Raw genomic sequence first — 13,495 nt, forward strand, 5'->3', positions numbered from 1 at the left:
TTAAAACTGAAATAAAATTCAAAGCAGAGTTTGAAAATAATTTTTTATGAAGTATACAATTTTTTAAAATTAGTAGATTGTCTCAATACTACCATTCCGCACTATTATCCGGACATTGTCATTTTCATTTGGTGCGCAATTGTTTTTAGTCATGTGATAAAAACCATTAGATAGCCTACTGAAAAAATGGCTTAAAAAACTTTTTAATTACAAGCAGTAATAATGCATTAAAACTAGAAAAAAATGATTTTCTTTAGATATTTAGTAATACACTACTTTGATAACAATAAAGAAAAGCTTTTAAAATTTATTTTATAAATATTCTCTAAACTTCATACGCTCATCTATCCATTAGCTTCTACAAATTTAGACAAGCTTATTTTATCGAAGTCTGATACTTATTGTAAATTGTTGCCCGTATACTAGCTGAAGAAATAAAAATGTAATAAATAAAATTTTGTCGCAACAGTTTATAATTTGTGAACGATTTATCCCGTTTTTATCGAATTTTTGGATGTAAACAATCTAGTTCTAACCTGTCGAATCCTTAAAAATAAAAATATTGTTCTACATGCTTAGATTATGTTTAAAGTACTTACAGCGATTGGTTAGAATAACATAAACACAATGTTTTAGCATATCCGTTTGTACCATTTATCTGTTGTTGTTTTTTATCTGAGCAGCATCAAGTTCGATATTAACCCTCTAGCTCATATAAAAAAATTAATGTTATTTAAAATTTTAATTTTCTCTTAAACGGAGCAAAGAGAATGTAGTGAAATCGTTCGAAAAAATTAAAATCGAGATTTTAACAAAGCTCGACATTTTACACCAAAAACAAATTGTGCAATATTGTCTGTACGTTAATGTGTGTGTATGTGTGTTTATGTGAACACGGTACCATGAGCAATATTTCAGCTAGATGGACAAAATTTGAGAAATAAGTAGGACTTATAACATCCTTTTTAAAGATTTCTATCAACTTTTGTGTAATTTCAAGTATTTTGAAGTAGTTCATGTTATATTTCCTGTTTCTCAAAAGCCGATATAAATATTAGATAGTGTACGCGGGTTTGTGTTGCGTTTCGAAGAGGTACTTTACTCTATTTTCGTGTGAACATGATAGCTTGAAAACCGTGCCAGCAACGTAAACGAACCGAAACAAACGACTGCTGGGGCTCTGGCTTACGCGTCTGATTGGGTTAGACCAGGGGTCGGCAACCTTTAGAGACGGAAGAGCCAAAAGTTACAATTTACAAAATTTACCAGTTTTTAAAGAGCCACATTTTTATTTCAATATTTTGGTATTTTATTAGGATTAGGTAAAGAAATTTTAATAGGCATTTAAAATAAATAGCTTTAACTATGAAATTATATTTGTTCATATAAAAACATACACATGTTTCGCCAGAATAATAAACTTAGTAATCAAATAATTTAAGTATAGGACTACATCAATCCTCTTTAGAAGCCGTTAACTTTTTTTTTTTCTTTATCGGCATGACCTGTTCAGGATGTGTCTGCCATTAGCCAGGCAGGCCTCAACACGGCAAACTCAGACTAACTGGCTTGGAGCTTCGTTTGACTACCGAGTATCGTCGCTTTTGTCCTTCGGTTCTCACCAAGCTCATCTTCTACCCCACTGAACACACGGTAGATTCGTACGACACCGTCCTGTACCCGGCTCAACCGTAGGAAGCTAATAACTAAAAAAAACTACGTCATTCACGTCAAATTAATGATTACTGACAGATAGGGAAATGCATTCTGAATAAAATAACATTCCAAAATTAACGATATTCGAAAATGTCGGCACTTGGGCAGTGGCAAGCATTGAGTTGTTGTCAGGGGGCTGTCCACAACACGGCTCTAGGGCTGCGCTTGGTGCCCAAGCGGCTGTCAGCTGTCCGTGTACACTCTACTCCACCTGTTCTCACTGTTCAAAGAGCCGCATGCGGCTCGCGAGACGCAGGTTGCCGACCCCTGGGTTAGACCGTTGCATCATGTAGTACTCCTGAACCTATGAGCAGGACGCCCACTCAACAGATCCCAGGTGATAACATGGCATATCTGTAACTCGGGGTGACAAATTGAACCCTTTCACTTCCTGGCGATCGGATGAATGGTGTAGTAATGCATAATAGATTTATATAGATATAGACAGATAGACCTATGCATCGGCTTCTTTTAGCTATTTAGTGGTTTGTATAAACCGGATGTGGTATTATACTCTACTTTAGTGTGAACTTGCAAACAGTCGCAGTCTGTTGACATAATTTCATTTTTAATTAAGTAGCAGATCCTACGCGTAGATTTTGATCTTTGTTTTGAGTACTATTCGATAACCGGAAATGTACTTTACTATGTTTCCGTTTTCTTTAGATTTCGATAATTTTTATATCATATTATAATAAAGCATCATGTTTTGTTGTTGTTTTTTTTTTACTCTTTTGTATTTTCTTAAGAAAATTATTGTTTTGAGGAATTAATCGAGACACTATCCTGTCCCTCAGTTTTTATTTTTAACGTGTTATCCACTTATATCGAGACCAGTGTTATTACGTGTATATTGTGACAACAGCGGTCATCTTGAAAAACTAACCTCTTCGTAGGATTTCCACCATTGATAAAGTATTATATTTTAAGCCCAATGAATTAATAACCTTCTACCATATTTTGGAGTAGTCAGCTAAAAAAAGTGCATATCTTCAAACTGATTTATTATGAATTTTCAAATTTTGGGTCCGTTTAAAACATTACATTTTTGGGAATTTTGGGGCAATAAATTTAGTATTTTTAACGGACACATACTTTGAAAATTCAGAATTCTGCCTGGTCCAAAAAAATCGCACCTTTTTTAGTATGCAAAAGGTTCAAAATTTGCATATTATTTACCATAAACTTTTTTTTATGAAAGCCATCACAGTTTACTCGTAACAAAATTTTATTTTTGCAACAAGAACAATTACTGAAAAGATAGTGGACATTGTTTCATAAATTTAAAAAAAAAGTGGGCTTTTTAGTGACAAAACTGCCAACTGAGAAAACAGTTAAAGGTAAGGAAATGTAGGTCACGAAAATACCACTTCTGTGTAATTTGCCGACTGTTAGCTTAGCGTGTTTCCAAAAAACCTAAAAAATAGGATCATCAAATACAAGAGAAATCCAGCTTTTCGTTGATGCCAAATGCAATATGATAACGGAAAATCAAACTTTTCGTTGAGAGGTTGTAAGATTGCAAAAAAAAAAGTTTTTTTTAATTAATGGGGTTATAAAAATTGTATTTTCGACACATTAATTTTTTTTCTCATTGAAGTTAATACAAAAATTGACAAAGTAAGCCTATCCAAAAGTGCAGGAAACCGATTATATAGAAAAATCAGGATTTTGGTGATTTTTTAAAGCGCATCTGCCGTTAAATGTAGTTGCACTAGGGTTAAAATCTGTTTTGATAAATCGGCAATATTTGCAGCATGTATTATTCAGTTATCGCATGAACCTTGTACTTTGAACCTAATTTTATCTTATCTGGCAGACATTTGAAACATTGTAACTGAAATAGCAATATAAAATACTTGATGATTAAGATCCATGACGATCAATATCAAATGTGTAACGTTATGATTACTATAGTTATTGTTTGAAATTGATTCCCCTGCTCTGGGGTCTATATATCGACTATGAATGTGAAAGTGTGCTTTTAGATGTTCTCCATTAGTGTACACTGGTCAGCTCGTATTTATAAAATACCGAATAAAATATTGCGTTTGAGTTTGTGCTTGCGTCTGTATTTGCGTTTCCTTTTTTGTTTGCGTTTGCTTTAATGCTGACTTTTGTGTTTGCGTTTGTGTTTTGATTTTGGTTTTAGTCGTGGTTGGTTGTGGTTAGTGTTAAGTTTAAAATTTGAGATAGGGTTATGTGTGATTTTCTAAAACGTCCATATTTGCATATAATTATTTAATTGGAAAAGTAATGTTTCCTAAACCCCGTAAACGTTGGGTATATGCTGCTTAATAAATACACAAGTCACTGTCCTTTCAGATAGGTTTTTCACAGAGTCCAGTGCAGGGCTTGACCGGGAGGGCTAGAATATATATAGTTTATATATATATATATATATATATATATATATATATATATATATATATATATATATATATATATATATATATATATATATAACCAATTTTTTTGTCTCTCTTAAAACATTAACATTTTAAGAGATGGTTTGCGACCGAGGTATCTAAAAGCGAGTGTCACGCTCTTCCTCGTAATTGAATTGGATAGGGTACTTGGGGAAAAATTCAGCGGTAAAGCGATATTCAACCTCAACCTAACGGGGAAACTATCGCAATATCAACAATTGAGTTTAATGTGACCGAAAACTAACCTCGACCGACCCCTGCCTTATAATAATAATAATACGCACTATACATTTTTCAAAGTGCTTGAATTAGATCGACCACTTGCAGATGCGAAACAAAACTTGATATTTGGTAAAGAGATAGCTTAGGTGACGAAACAAAATACCATATTCTCAGTAAAGTCATATCAAGAGGTTAACAATTGAACAGTTTTACAGCTCAGTTGTATCTATTTAAGGGACGTAACTGTCTCAGAAATTTAAACTATTAATTTTTCCAGTTATTTGATTTCACACAAGAATAAACTAGGAAAACATTTGGATAAAAGATTTATTTTGATTAAAATGGTGCGATTGGTTATTATTTTCCGAGGAACAAGGGTATTTACTTTTTTTAAGAAAATAGTGAATTGTATAGGGTGGTATAGAGCTATGTTTTATTTTCTCTGTTTTTTATTCCCTAAACTACTATTATCTAGAATATTAATAAAAACTACTGCTATAATTTTTTTTCTTGCAAAATATAAAAGGTTATAAAATTGTAACATCTCGCTGCATTGGTTTTAAGCTAAGCTTATCGAAGAGTTGGGTGAACAATTGGCTGATTTCGTGTCTTATCGTCGACCACGAACGAAGTAGGTGCTGATAACTGAATTTTACTGATCACTAGTTACTGGTCGGGTTTAATTAACGTAATATTTTTAGTTGTAGCCTATGTAATGTCAACTTCATTTCAAACGAATGACTAAAAAGTCGATAATAAAACAAATATAACAACCTTTTGCACTGAGAATAAGAGAAAAAAACTAATTTGCTTTCTTTAATGAAAGCCTCTGTAGCTAGAGTGTGTAAGAGATCGCATGACCGACCAACGCGTTTATTAAATAATGCAGTTTTATTTTATTATTTTCAGGGCATTTAAAAGCTAGTTACTGTAAATGTATTTATATTTAATTTGTTTTCTGCTTATTTTACTTGACAGAATTAAACTCCTTTAACTGTTTCGCCGCTGTTTTGTAGCCTTATTTTCAACATTACCAACTTTACAAACATCAAATTCATCAAATTTAGTACATATTGAAAAAGTAATGTAATTTAGTTATATTTTAAAAGCAATTTTTTCTCTATAAATTTAATGGGCAACTTCTGCTAATCTCTACAGCTGTAGACAAAGCCAAAGGATCAATAAAGTTTAATTATAAACGTACAATATTTGGTGGAATGCAATAATTAAAAAACAGCATCAGCGAGGCCAGGACCTTCTCAGGGAGGGGCTTCAATTTTATATATATATATATATATATATATATATATATATATGTGTGTGTGTGTGTGTGTGTGTGTGTGTGTGTGTGTGTGTGTGTGTGTGTGTGTGTGTGTGTGTGTGTGTGTGTGTGTGTGTGTGTGTGTGTGTGTGTGTGTGTGTGTGTGTGTGTGTGTGTGTGTGTGTGTGTGTGTGTGTGTGTGTGTGTGTGTGTGTGTGTGTGTGTGTGTGTGTGTGTGTGTGTGTGTGTGTGTGTGTGTGTGTGTGTGTGTGTGTGTGTGTGTGTGTGTGTGTGTGTGTGTGTGTGTGTGTGTGTGTGTGTGTGTGTGTGTGTGTGTGTGTGTGTGTGTGTGTGTGTGTGTGTGTGTGTGTGTGTGTGTGTGTGTGTGTGTGTGTGTGTGTGTGTGTGTGTGTGTGTGTGTGTGTGTGTGTGTGTGTGTGTGTGTGTGTGTGTGTGTGTGTGTGTGTGTGTGTGTGTGTGTGTGTGTGTGTGTGTGTGTGTGTGTGTGTGTGTGTGTGTGTGTGTGTGTGTGTGTGTGTGTGTGTGTGTGTGTGTGTGTGTGTGTGTGTGTGTGTGTGTGTGTGTGTGTGTGTGTGTGTGTGTGTGTGTGTGTGTGTGTGTGTGTGTGTGTGTGTGTGTGTGTGTGTGTGTGTGTGTGTGTGTGTGTGTGTGTGTGTGTGTGTGTGTGTGTGTGTGTGTGTGTGTGTGTGTGTGTGTGTGTGTGTGTGTGTGTGTGTGTGTGTGTGTGTGTGTGTGTGTGTGTGTGTGTGTGTGTGTGTGTGTGTGTGTGTGTGTGTGTGTGTGTGTGTGTGTGTGTGTGTGTGTGTGTGTGTGTGTGTGTGTGTGTGTGTGTGTGTGTGTGTGTGTGTGTGTGTGTGTGTGTGTGTGTGTGTGTGTGTGTGTGTGTGTGTGTGTGTGTGTGTGTGTGTGTGTGTGTGTGTGTGTGTGTGTGTGTGTGTGTGTGTGTGTGTGTGTGTGTGTGTGTGTGTGTGTGTGTGTGTGTGTGAATGTAGGTATGTATATTAGTAGACTGTCTTACTAAATTTTAAATTAATTATTTAAGTCATTTCCTAAAAAATGTGTTCTGTCCGTGTATCAGCCCACAGAGCACTAGATCATATATTATAACATTACTCATTTTACTAACCGTTACAAAGTTCACGTGGAAGTCGCTTACCTGTTTGATTTTAAATTTAGTCCCGGTAGAGAATAGGTTCTGACCTACCGTTTGAATCATATTATTACAGTACTATGCAATTATTTACTTTAATTTAACTTCTAGCTGATTTTGCTCCCGAAACCCCCTTGCCCACCCCCCTCTTCCACACACACACACACACCACACCACCACCATAATAAAAAGAGACTTACATAACAGAAGTCGCATAAAAGACTGTCCATCTTTGGAGTGAGTCTTTGTGGGTTTTTTCATCAAAAGTTGTACAAGACAGCAGTTTAATTAATAAGTGATTTTGGACGACGGGGGAACATTTTATTTTATGAGCAATCACTAACCATTAAGGAAAATCATTAGCAATAATAAAAAATAACGCAAACATTTTTTCTTCAAACTGAGCGTATATGTTGACTAAGCTCCCCACCCTACGTCTTTACGTGCATATTATCTTGATCTTGATTGGTTCTTTGAGTTGTGTGAAAATGTGTTTATTTTTTTTTTTTACAATAATTTACCTCCCTACTCCAGCCCCACCCCATATAATGGCATATATTTTTAAACACATTCCAAATAAAATAATGTTCATCGGTACAAGATGCATTATGAAGATGTTCTTGATCAGCTGTTATGCAAGTGACCTGCAATTTCACTTCCTGCTAGTATTGGCAAAGATAAGCAAAATCTTACTCTAAAGGACACATTTTACGTGAACAATCTCTAGACTGATCTTAAAACCCAAAGATAATAGTCCTTCTATATAAAAGATGTATATTGAATTGAGTTGACAAACGCTACACTTGTTAATTATAATCAATCCTTGGATGGTTGACGGTCCATATCCAGTAGGAATAACACAAACATCAGATGTACAGATGTTAAAGTGGGTCGACATTGTGACGAAAAAGCACCTCGCCAGACGCCCCCCCCCCCTACATACGCTATTTGTTAGTACCAAATAAAAATAATAAGTTGTGTGCATCGATTTTGATCAGCTGTAATGTTAAAATGAGTATAAATATCTGATTCTGTTATATCTAGGTAATATAGTCAGGTATTTTATACAAACATTTAGTATAACACATTCTCTATTAATTTAAAAAAAATATCAGACGTCCTCTGTAAGAAATAATGCACTGTATACCTCATTTGTTTCTTGAAGTCTAATGGGAATTAGAACTACAGTGGAACTGATGTATGACTATTATCTCATTTCCTTAACGTATATAAATATATATATCTATATATATATATATATATATATATATATATATATATATATATATATATATATATATATATATATATATATATATATATATATATATATACACACACATATTGGCATGAAGGTGTGTATACATACCATTTTTTCAGTTCAAGCGTATTATAAACGATGATTAGAGAATGTTTAAAACAAAGACTTTAGGAATGTCGATATTTATAACTCTAACAATAGATCTTCTTCTTCTTCGTTCTTAATTTTTAGTGTTGGGAGGGATCGAGCCGTACCTGCCAGAGGGTTTGAACTCGAGACTTTTTTCGAATTTATCAACCATGAGCTTTGCCGACTCGACCATGCTTCCATCACAATCAAGGATTACGTGTCAACTGTTTATGCGCCATTGAGGCAATCGACTCCGATTTCAGCCAGCTTTTCTTTTTGGATTTGCTTCCATAGTCTTTGTCCAACCATGAACAAACTACAAGGCAGCAGTTGTTTGATTTTGGAGTTGTCTCTCCTAGAAGAGTGGCTGTCCCCAGCTAAGGAGCCTCATCTGCCCGATCACAATAGATATTTTTGGGACTACTCAAATATCTGGCACCGTTCGCGACCTTTACTCCCAAAATATGCACACACGGTCACACACAAGGACACAAACAAACTCACTATTTAATCCCGGTTGCTAAATAATTTGTATCATTCGAATAGGGGAAGTAATTATATAGACAATCATCTTACCTACTATAAACACAGTTATCTCTCCAATGCGTAAATGTAAATCGATCTATTTGGTTCTGCAACATAATGATGTTATTGCATTGGTGGAAATAAAAATAAAATAATGAAAATTTTAAGAACAAATACTTTAATCATATTCACAAATCACAAAAAAAAAATCTAAAATGCAAAATGCAAAATATACTGAAATGGAAAAATTACATTTTAGTTCCTGTAACCCTACTAAAGCTATATGCTAAAAATAAAAGCCAGAATGCAAAATGATGAAAATTGAACATAAGTTGTATGTTATAAAATGTAAATCTATCATTGAATTCCTTATGAAAGGAATTTAATTTCCGTAAGTGAGTGTCCAGATAAATATTTCTTGAGTTGATTATTACAGTAACACATTTTAATCTGTTTAAAATAAACTGAATTCTTCATAGTGAACAAACACACACACACACAAATTATGGCAAGTGGGATTTTTTTTTACCATATTAAAACCCACTCAGTGTTTCTTCCAGGCAGAGCCCCCCGCCCCCCTCCCCCGCCCCCCTCCCCCCCCCCCCCCCCCGAAGAGAGTCTACCCCCCCCCCCCCCCAGAAGGAAATGGAATTTATATAGAAAATATATACTTTTAACAGTGTCTGCCACTCGGAAAATTTTAGTCCGCCCCACCTACCCCTTCCGAAAATTTCCAGTACCCTTGCCCCCCGGAGAAAAAAAGTCTGGAAGAAACGCTGCACCCTCTAACCCTCTAACCATTGTCACAGAGGTCCAACCCACCCACCTAATTATCTTAACACGTCAGCGGTCAACATCCCAAATCTCCCCCCCCCCCCCCCCGACTGTGTGCTTCACTCAAGGTAAAAAAGAAACCAAACGAGATCAAACGTTGTTAGTCTTACACAGTACATCCTGTTTGTATTGAGCTTTCCGCCACATCGTAAAAAGATTATTTTCTTTTCAGTCTCAGGTTAAGGAAGTCATAAACTGTGCGCAAGGCGGTTAAAAGTCCCATTGAAGCTGTATAATGGCGCCCAATTTCTTTTGATAAACGTGAATGTTTCACGTACAAAAAGCGAGCGCACTTTTTCACGTTATAAGTGCCAAAGCTGGTAATAATTGCCTCAGCACCGACAACACCACATACGCATTCTTTATGTCTCTCTCTCTCTCTCTCTCTCTCTCTCTCTCTCTCTCTCTCTCTCTCTCTCTCTCTACACACACACACAAACACACACACACACACAAGCATAGCTATATATTGATGGACTCGGTCGGAAACCGCCTAACACCGAAAATGTACATTTTACAGGAGAGACAAAAATCTGATTATTTCATAATCGATTGATCTAATTAATATTATTTTTAATTATCTGTGCGAAGAACCTCTTTACCGATTATACTCAAGCGTTTTAAAATAATTTTTGTTAATATTTACAAAACTATACCAGTTTTAAAAAGATATACAGTTTGCTAGTTCTAAATATCTCACCGCCAAACCGACTATCTCTGCACGGCCGACTTACCCGTTTTACCCGTTTTGAACCGAGAATTTCGGTCTCAGCCGCCGGCGTGCGTTTTGCCCAAGGAAAGTGATTTCATTGTTTTTACCTTGTTAAGTAATCCTTAACACTCGATAGGAGCTAGACTATTATTTTGGGCTCGTATTTTTATCTTTTGGGTTTATTTTACTTAATGAGATTAGTTTATTCTCTGTAACTATCTATATTACTTGATTCTATGATCACAATGTATATTTGTATGCCAGGTGGGTGATATATTTGTAGAGTAATATAACGTTAATTAATTTCAATCAATGTCAATAATCAGGAATGTCTTGGGAGACGGCAAAACTAATAGCCGGGAATACGTTAGAAAGAAAGGAAATGGTAGAGGCCATATGTTCCATAAGGAGCAAAGAGGACTAAGTAAAAAAAAAAAGTAAATATCAATCAATAATTTATTCCTCCGAGAAAGCGTAGTTTGATAAATTGTTTGCGTTTGTGTATTAGATTGAGTTTGCGTGCTTTGAGTTGAGTTTGCGTTTATGTTTTCTTTTGTGTTTGTATTTGTGTTGTGTTTGCGTTTATGGTTGAGTTTGCATTGGCGTTTGTGTTTTCTTTTGTGCTTGCGTTTGTGTTTTGTGTTAGCGTTTGCGTTTGTCTAAGTTCGTGTTTTTGTTTCGTGTTTGCGTTTGCTTTTGTGTTTGCTTTGTGTTTGCGGTTTTGTTTGAGTTTGCATTTGCGGTTTTTTTGTGCTTGTATTTGTGTTTGCGTTTGTGGTTTTTTGTCTTTGTGTTTAGTTTTGTTCTGTTCCCAAATTGGTAAAATTGTAAAAGATTAACCTTGGCAGAGCACGGGTATGCAGTTAGTACATATATAAATATAAGTATAAAATACTATATATATATATATATATATATATATATATATATATATATATATATATATATATATATATATATATATATATATATATATATATATATATATATATATAATACACATTTTTTAACTGAACACGCACACACTGATGCAGCCGATGTTTTATTTAAATGAAAATGTGAAAACAAATTTGTTACATTATTTTTATTGGCAACAACACCCCTTATAAATGTCACAAAATTTATGTCAATGTATATTTATATTATTAACGAGAAAAATGGCCCGTTGAGGAAGGATACAACGGGCGCTAGGTTGATAGTGCTGTCTATTTTCTCTAAACTAAAGCCAAAACCGAAATCCCCACCTTAATTCAATTTAACCGGAAACGACAAATGACATTGAAAACGGATTTTTATCGAGAATCGGTACTTTAATAGGATTAAGCTTGATCTCTACGTACTTACTGCACATTGATACTAAATATAGTTGTAGCCATACTCCTAAACCTTGCAACTAATCTCAATCATGACAAAAGTCGCATTTAGAGGTTTTTTAGGTGACTCTACTTGCCCCCCCCCCCCCCCCCCCCACACACACACACATCAAAGCACATCTACCGTGCCATCAACGAAATAGAATTTATATAGAAAATATACTTCACCAGTATCCACCCCCTGCCAGAAAATTTAGTCCACACGCACCCCAAAAAATTTCAAGTACCCTCCCCCCCCCCCCCACTCAGGGGAGAAAAAAGTCTGAAAGAAACACTGATCGTATTTGTTGATCATACAGGCTAAAGGAAGAGTCTACTTCTATAATTTGGACCTCGTTTCCAACTTTTGGCCGATAAACTTCACTCTCCCAGACAGTGTTTCTTTCATATATTTTTCTGGGGGTGGGGCACTTGAATTTTTGCAGAGGCAAATAAAATTATCCGGGGCGGGGGAGCCCGACACTGGTAAAAGTAAAATATATTTTCTATATAAATTATATTTCGTTTCTTTAGGGGGAGGGATTAGACGTTCTACCGGGGGGAGGGGGTGGTTAAATTTGCTTCGCCCCTACCCGAAGAGTTGCATGAAAGAAACACTGCAAGCAAACCACTTTTTAGATTAGACATGAATTAGGCGGAAATTTTATTATAGAGTATCGATGACGACATTTCTTTTAATTTGGGGGGTGGGGGGAGGGCGGCTTAGACATTCTTACGCGAGGGTGGGGCTTCGCCCCTATCCGAAAAATTGTATGAAAGAAACTCTTTACGCAAACCACATTTTAGATTAGACAACATTGGCTTTTGGATGTTTACTCGAGAATCAATGACGTCATATTACTCTCCCGGCTTTAGGCTTTTTTCTAATATATGCTCCATGTGACGTCATGTTTCGTTTTCGTTTTACTGTGAAAGTTTTTATATTGCTAATTTTTTCGCCATAGCGTTCTTGTCACACTGATAGATAGATACACAGATACATACACAGACAGCGAAACTATTAGTATTATTAAAAAGTGTACACTGCTTACAGTTGTTAAAATACATTTTTTTGTTCATTGAGAAAAACAAAATAAGCGAAAATAAAATGTTTTAGTGGATAGCTAACAAATTCTTATTTTATTAGCATTTTCACTTCTAGTTTTAATTACTTTTTATTCGGAAAACCATAGTACAAGCTATAACAATCAATATTTTCTTTACTTTCAGCATGTTGGCTGCACCTGTAACACAAAAATAAACAATTTATATAACCGACTGGGCAGTTGATATCTCATTGAAATGTTGTCATTTTTACATACTTTACGGATAACATATTTAAGCTTGGTTTAAATACATCCGTAGATAATTTTAAAATTTGCAGCTACAATATTTTGTTTTAATGTTTTTTTAAACTGTTTTTACATTGTGATAAAAAAAAAGTAAAAGGAATTTATTTATTTATAAAACGTTAACAAATCACACCGCACAGCTCTTTGATTTTGGCAACGGCTGTATTCAGATCAGCTGATTCATTACATTTTTTGCTTAGGCACTTGAAGAGCGGTTCGGTTGCACTGTGGGTAAACGGTTCAATGTTTACAGTGACGAATAATGAAGAACATTTATCTTTATAGATACATGACGAGTGAGACGGACTGTAAATGTTTAATATTTTTCTACAAGTGTTACAAACAAATAAATGTAGTTGTAGGTGTGGATGTGGGTGCGGGTGTGGGTTTGGGTGTGGGTGTAGGTGCGGGTGTGGGTGTGGGTGTGGGGGTTGGTGTAGGTTTAGGTTTGGGTGTGGGTTTGGGTGTAGTTGTGAGTGTGGGTGTGGGTGTGGGTGAAGGTTTAGGTGTAGGTGTAGGTGTAGGTGTAGG

The 13,495-nt window shown here is 35.3% G+C and overlaps 1 protein-coding gene across 1 annotated transcript in view; it reads right to left on the reverse strand.

The window, feature by feature from the left end:
* Positions 1-11,921: 11,921 nt before the first annotated feature.
* LOC131944184 (integumentary mucin C.1) overlaps positions 11,922-13,495 on the reverse strand; it is a 28,862-nt gene continuing 27,288 nt past the window's right edge. Inside the window, exons 9-10 of the mRNA XM_059304716.1 lie at positions 13,098-13,189; positions 11,922-12,856 (exon numbers count right to left, since the gene is read on the reverse strand). Coding sequence (XP_059160699.1) covers positions 12,777-12,856; positions 13,098-13,189 — 172 coding nt within the window. The 3' untranslated portion in view covers positions 11,922-12,776. The remainder of the gene's footprint in view (positions 12,857-13,097; positions 13,190-13,495) is intronic.

Source organism: Physella acuta, unplaced genomic scaffold (assembly GCF_028476545.2).
Source record: "Physella acuta isolate Inbredline_101_S28 unplaced genomic scaffold, ASM2847654v3 ptg000484l, whole genome shotgun sequence".
NCBI classification, from domain to species: domain Eukaryota; kingdom Metazoa; phylum Mollusca; class Gastropoda; family Physidae; genus Physella; species Physella acuta.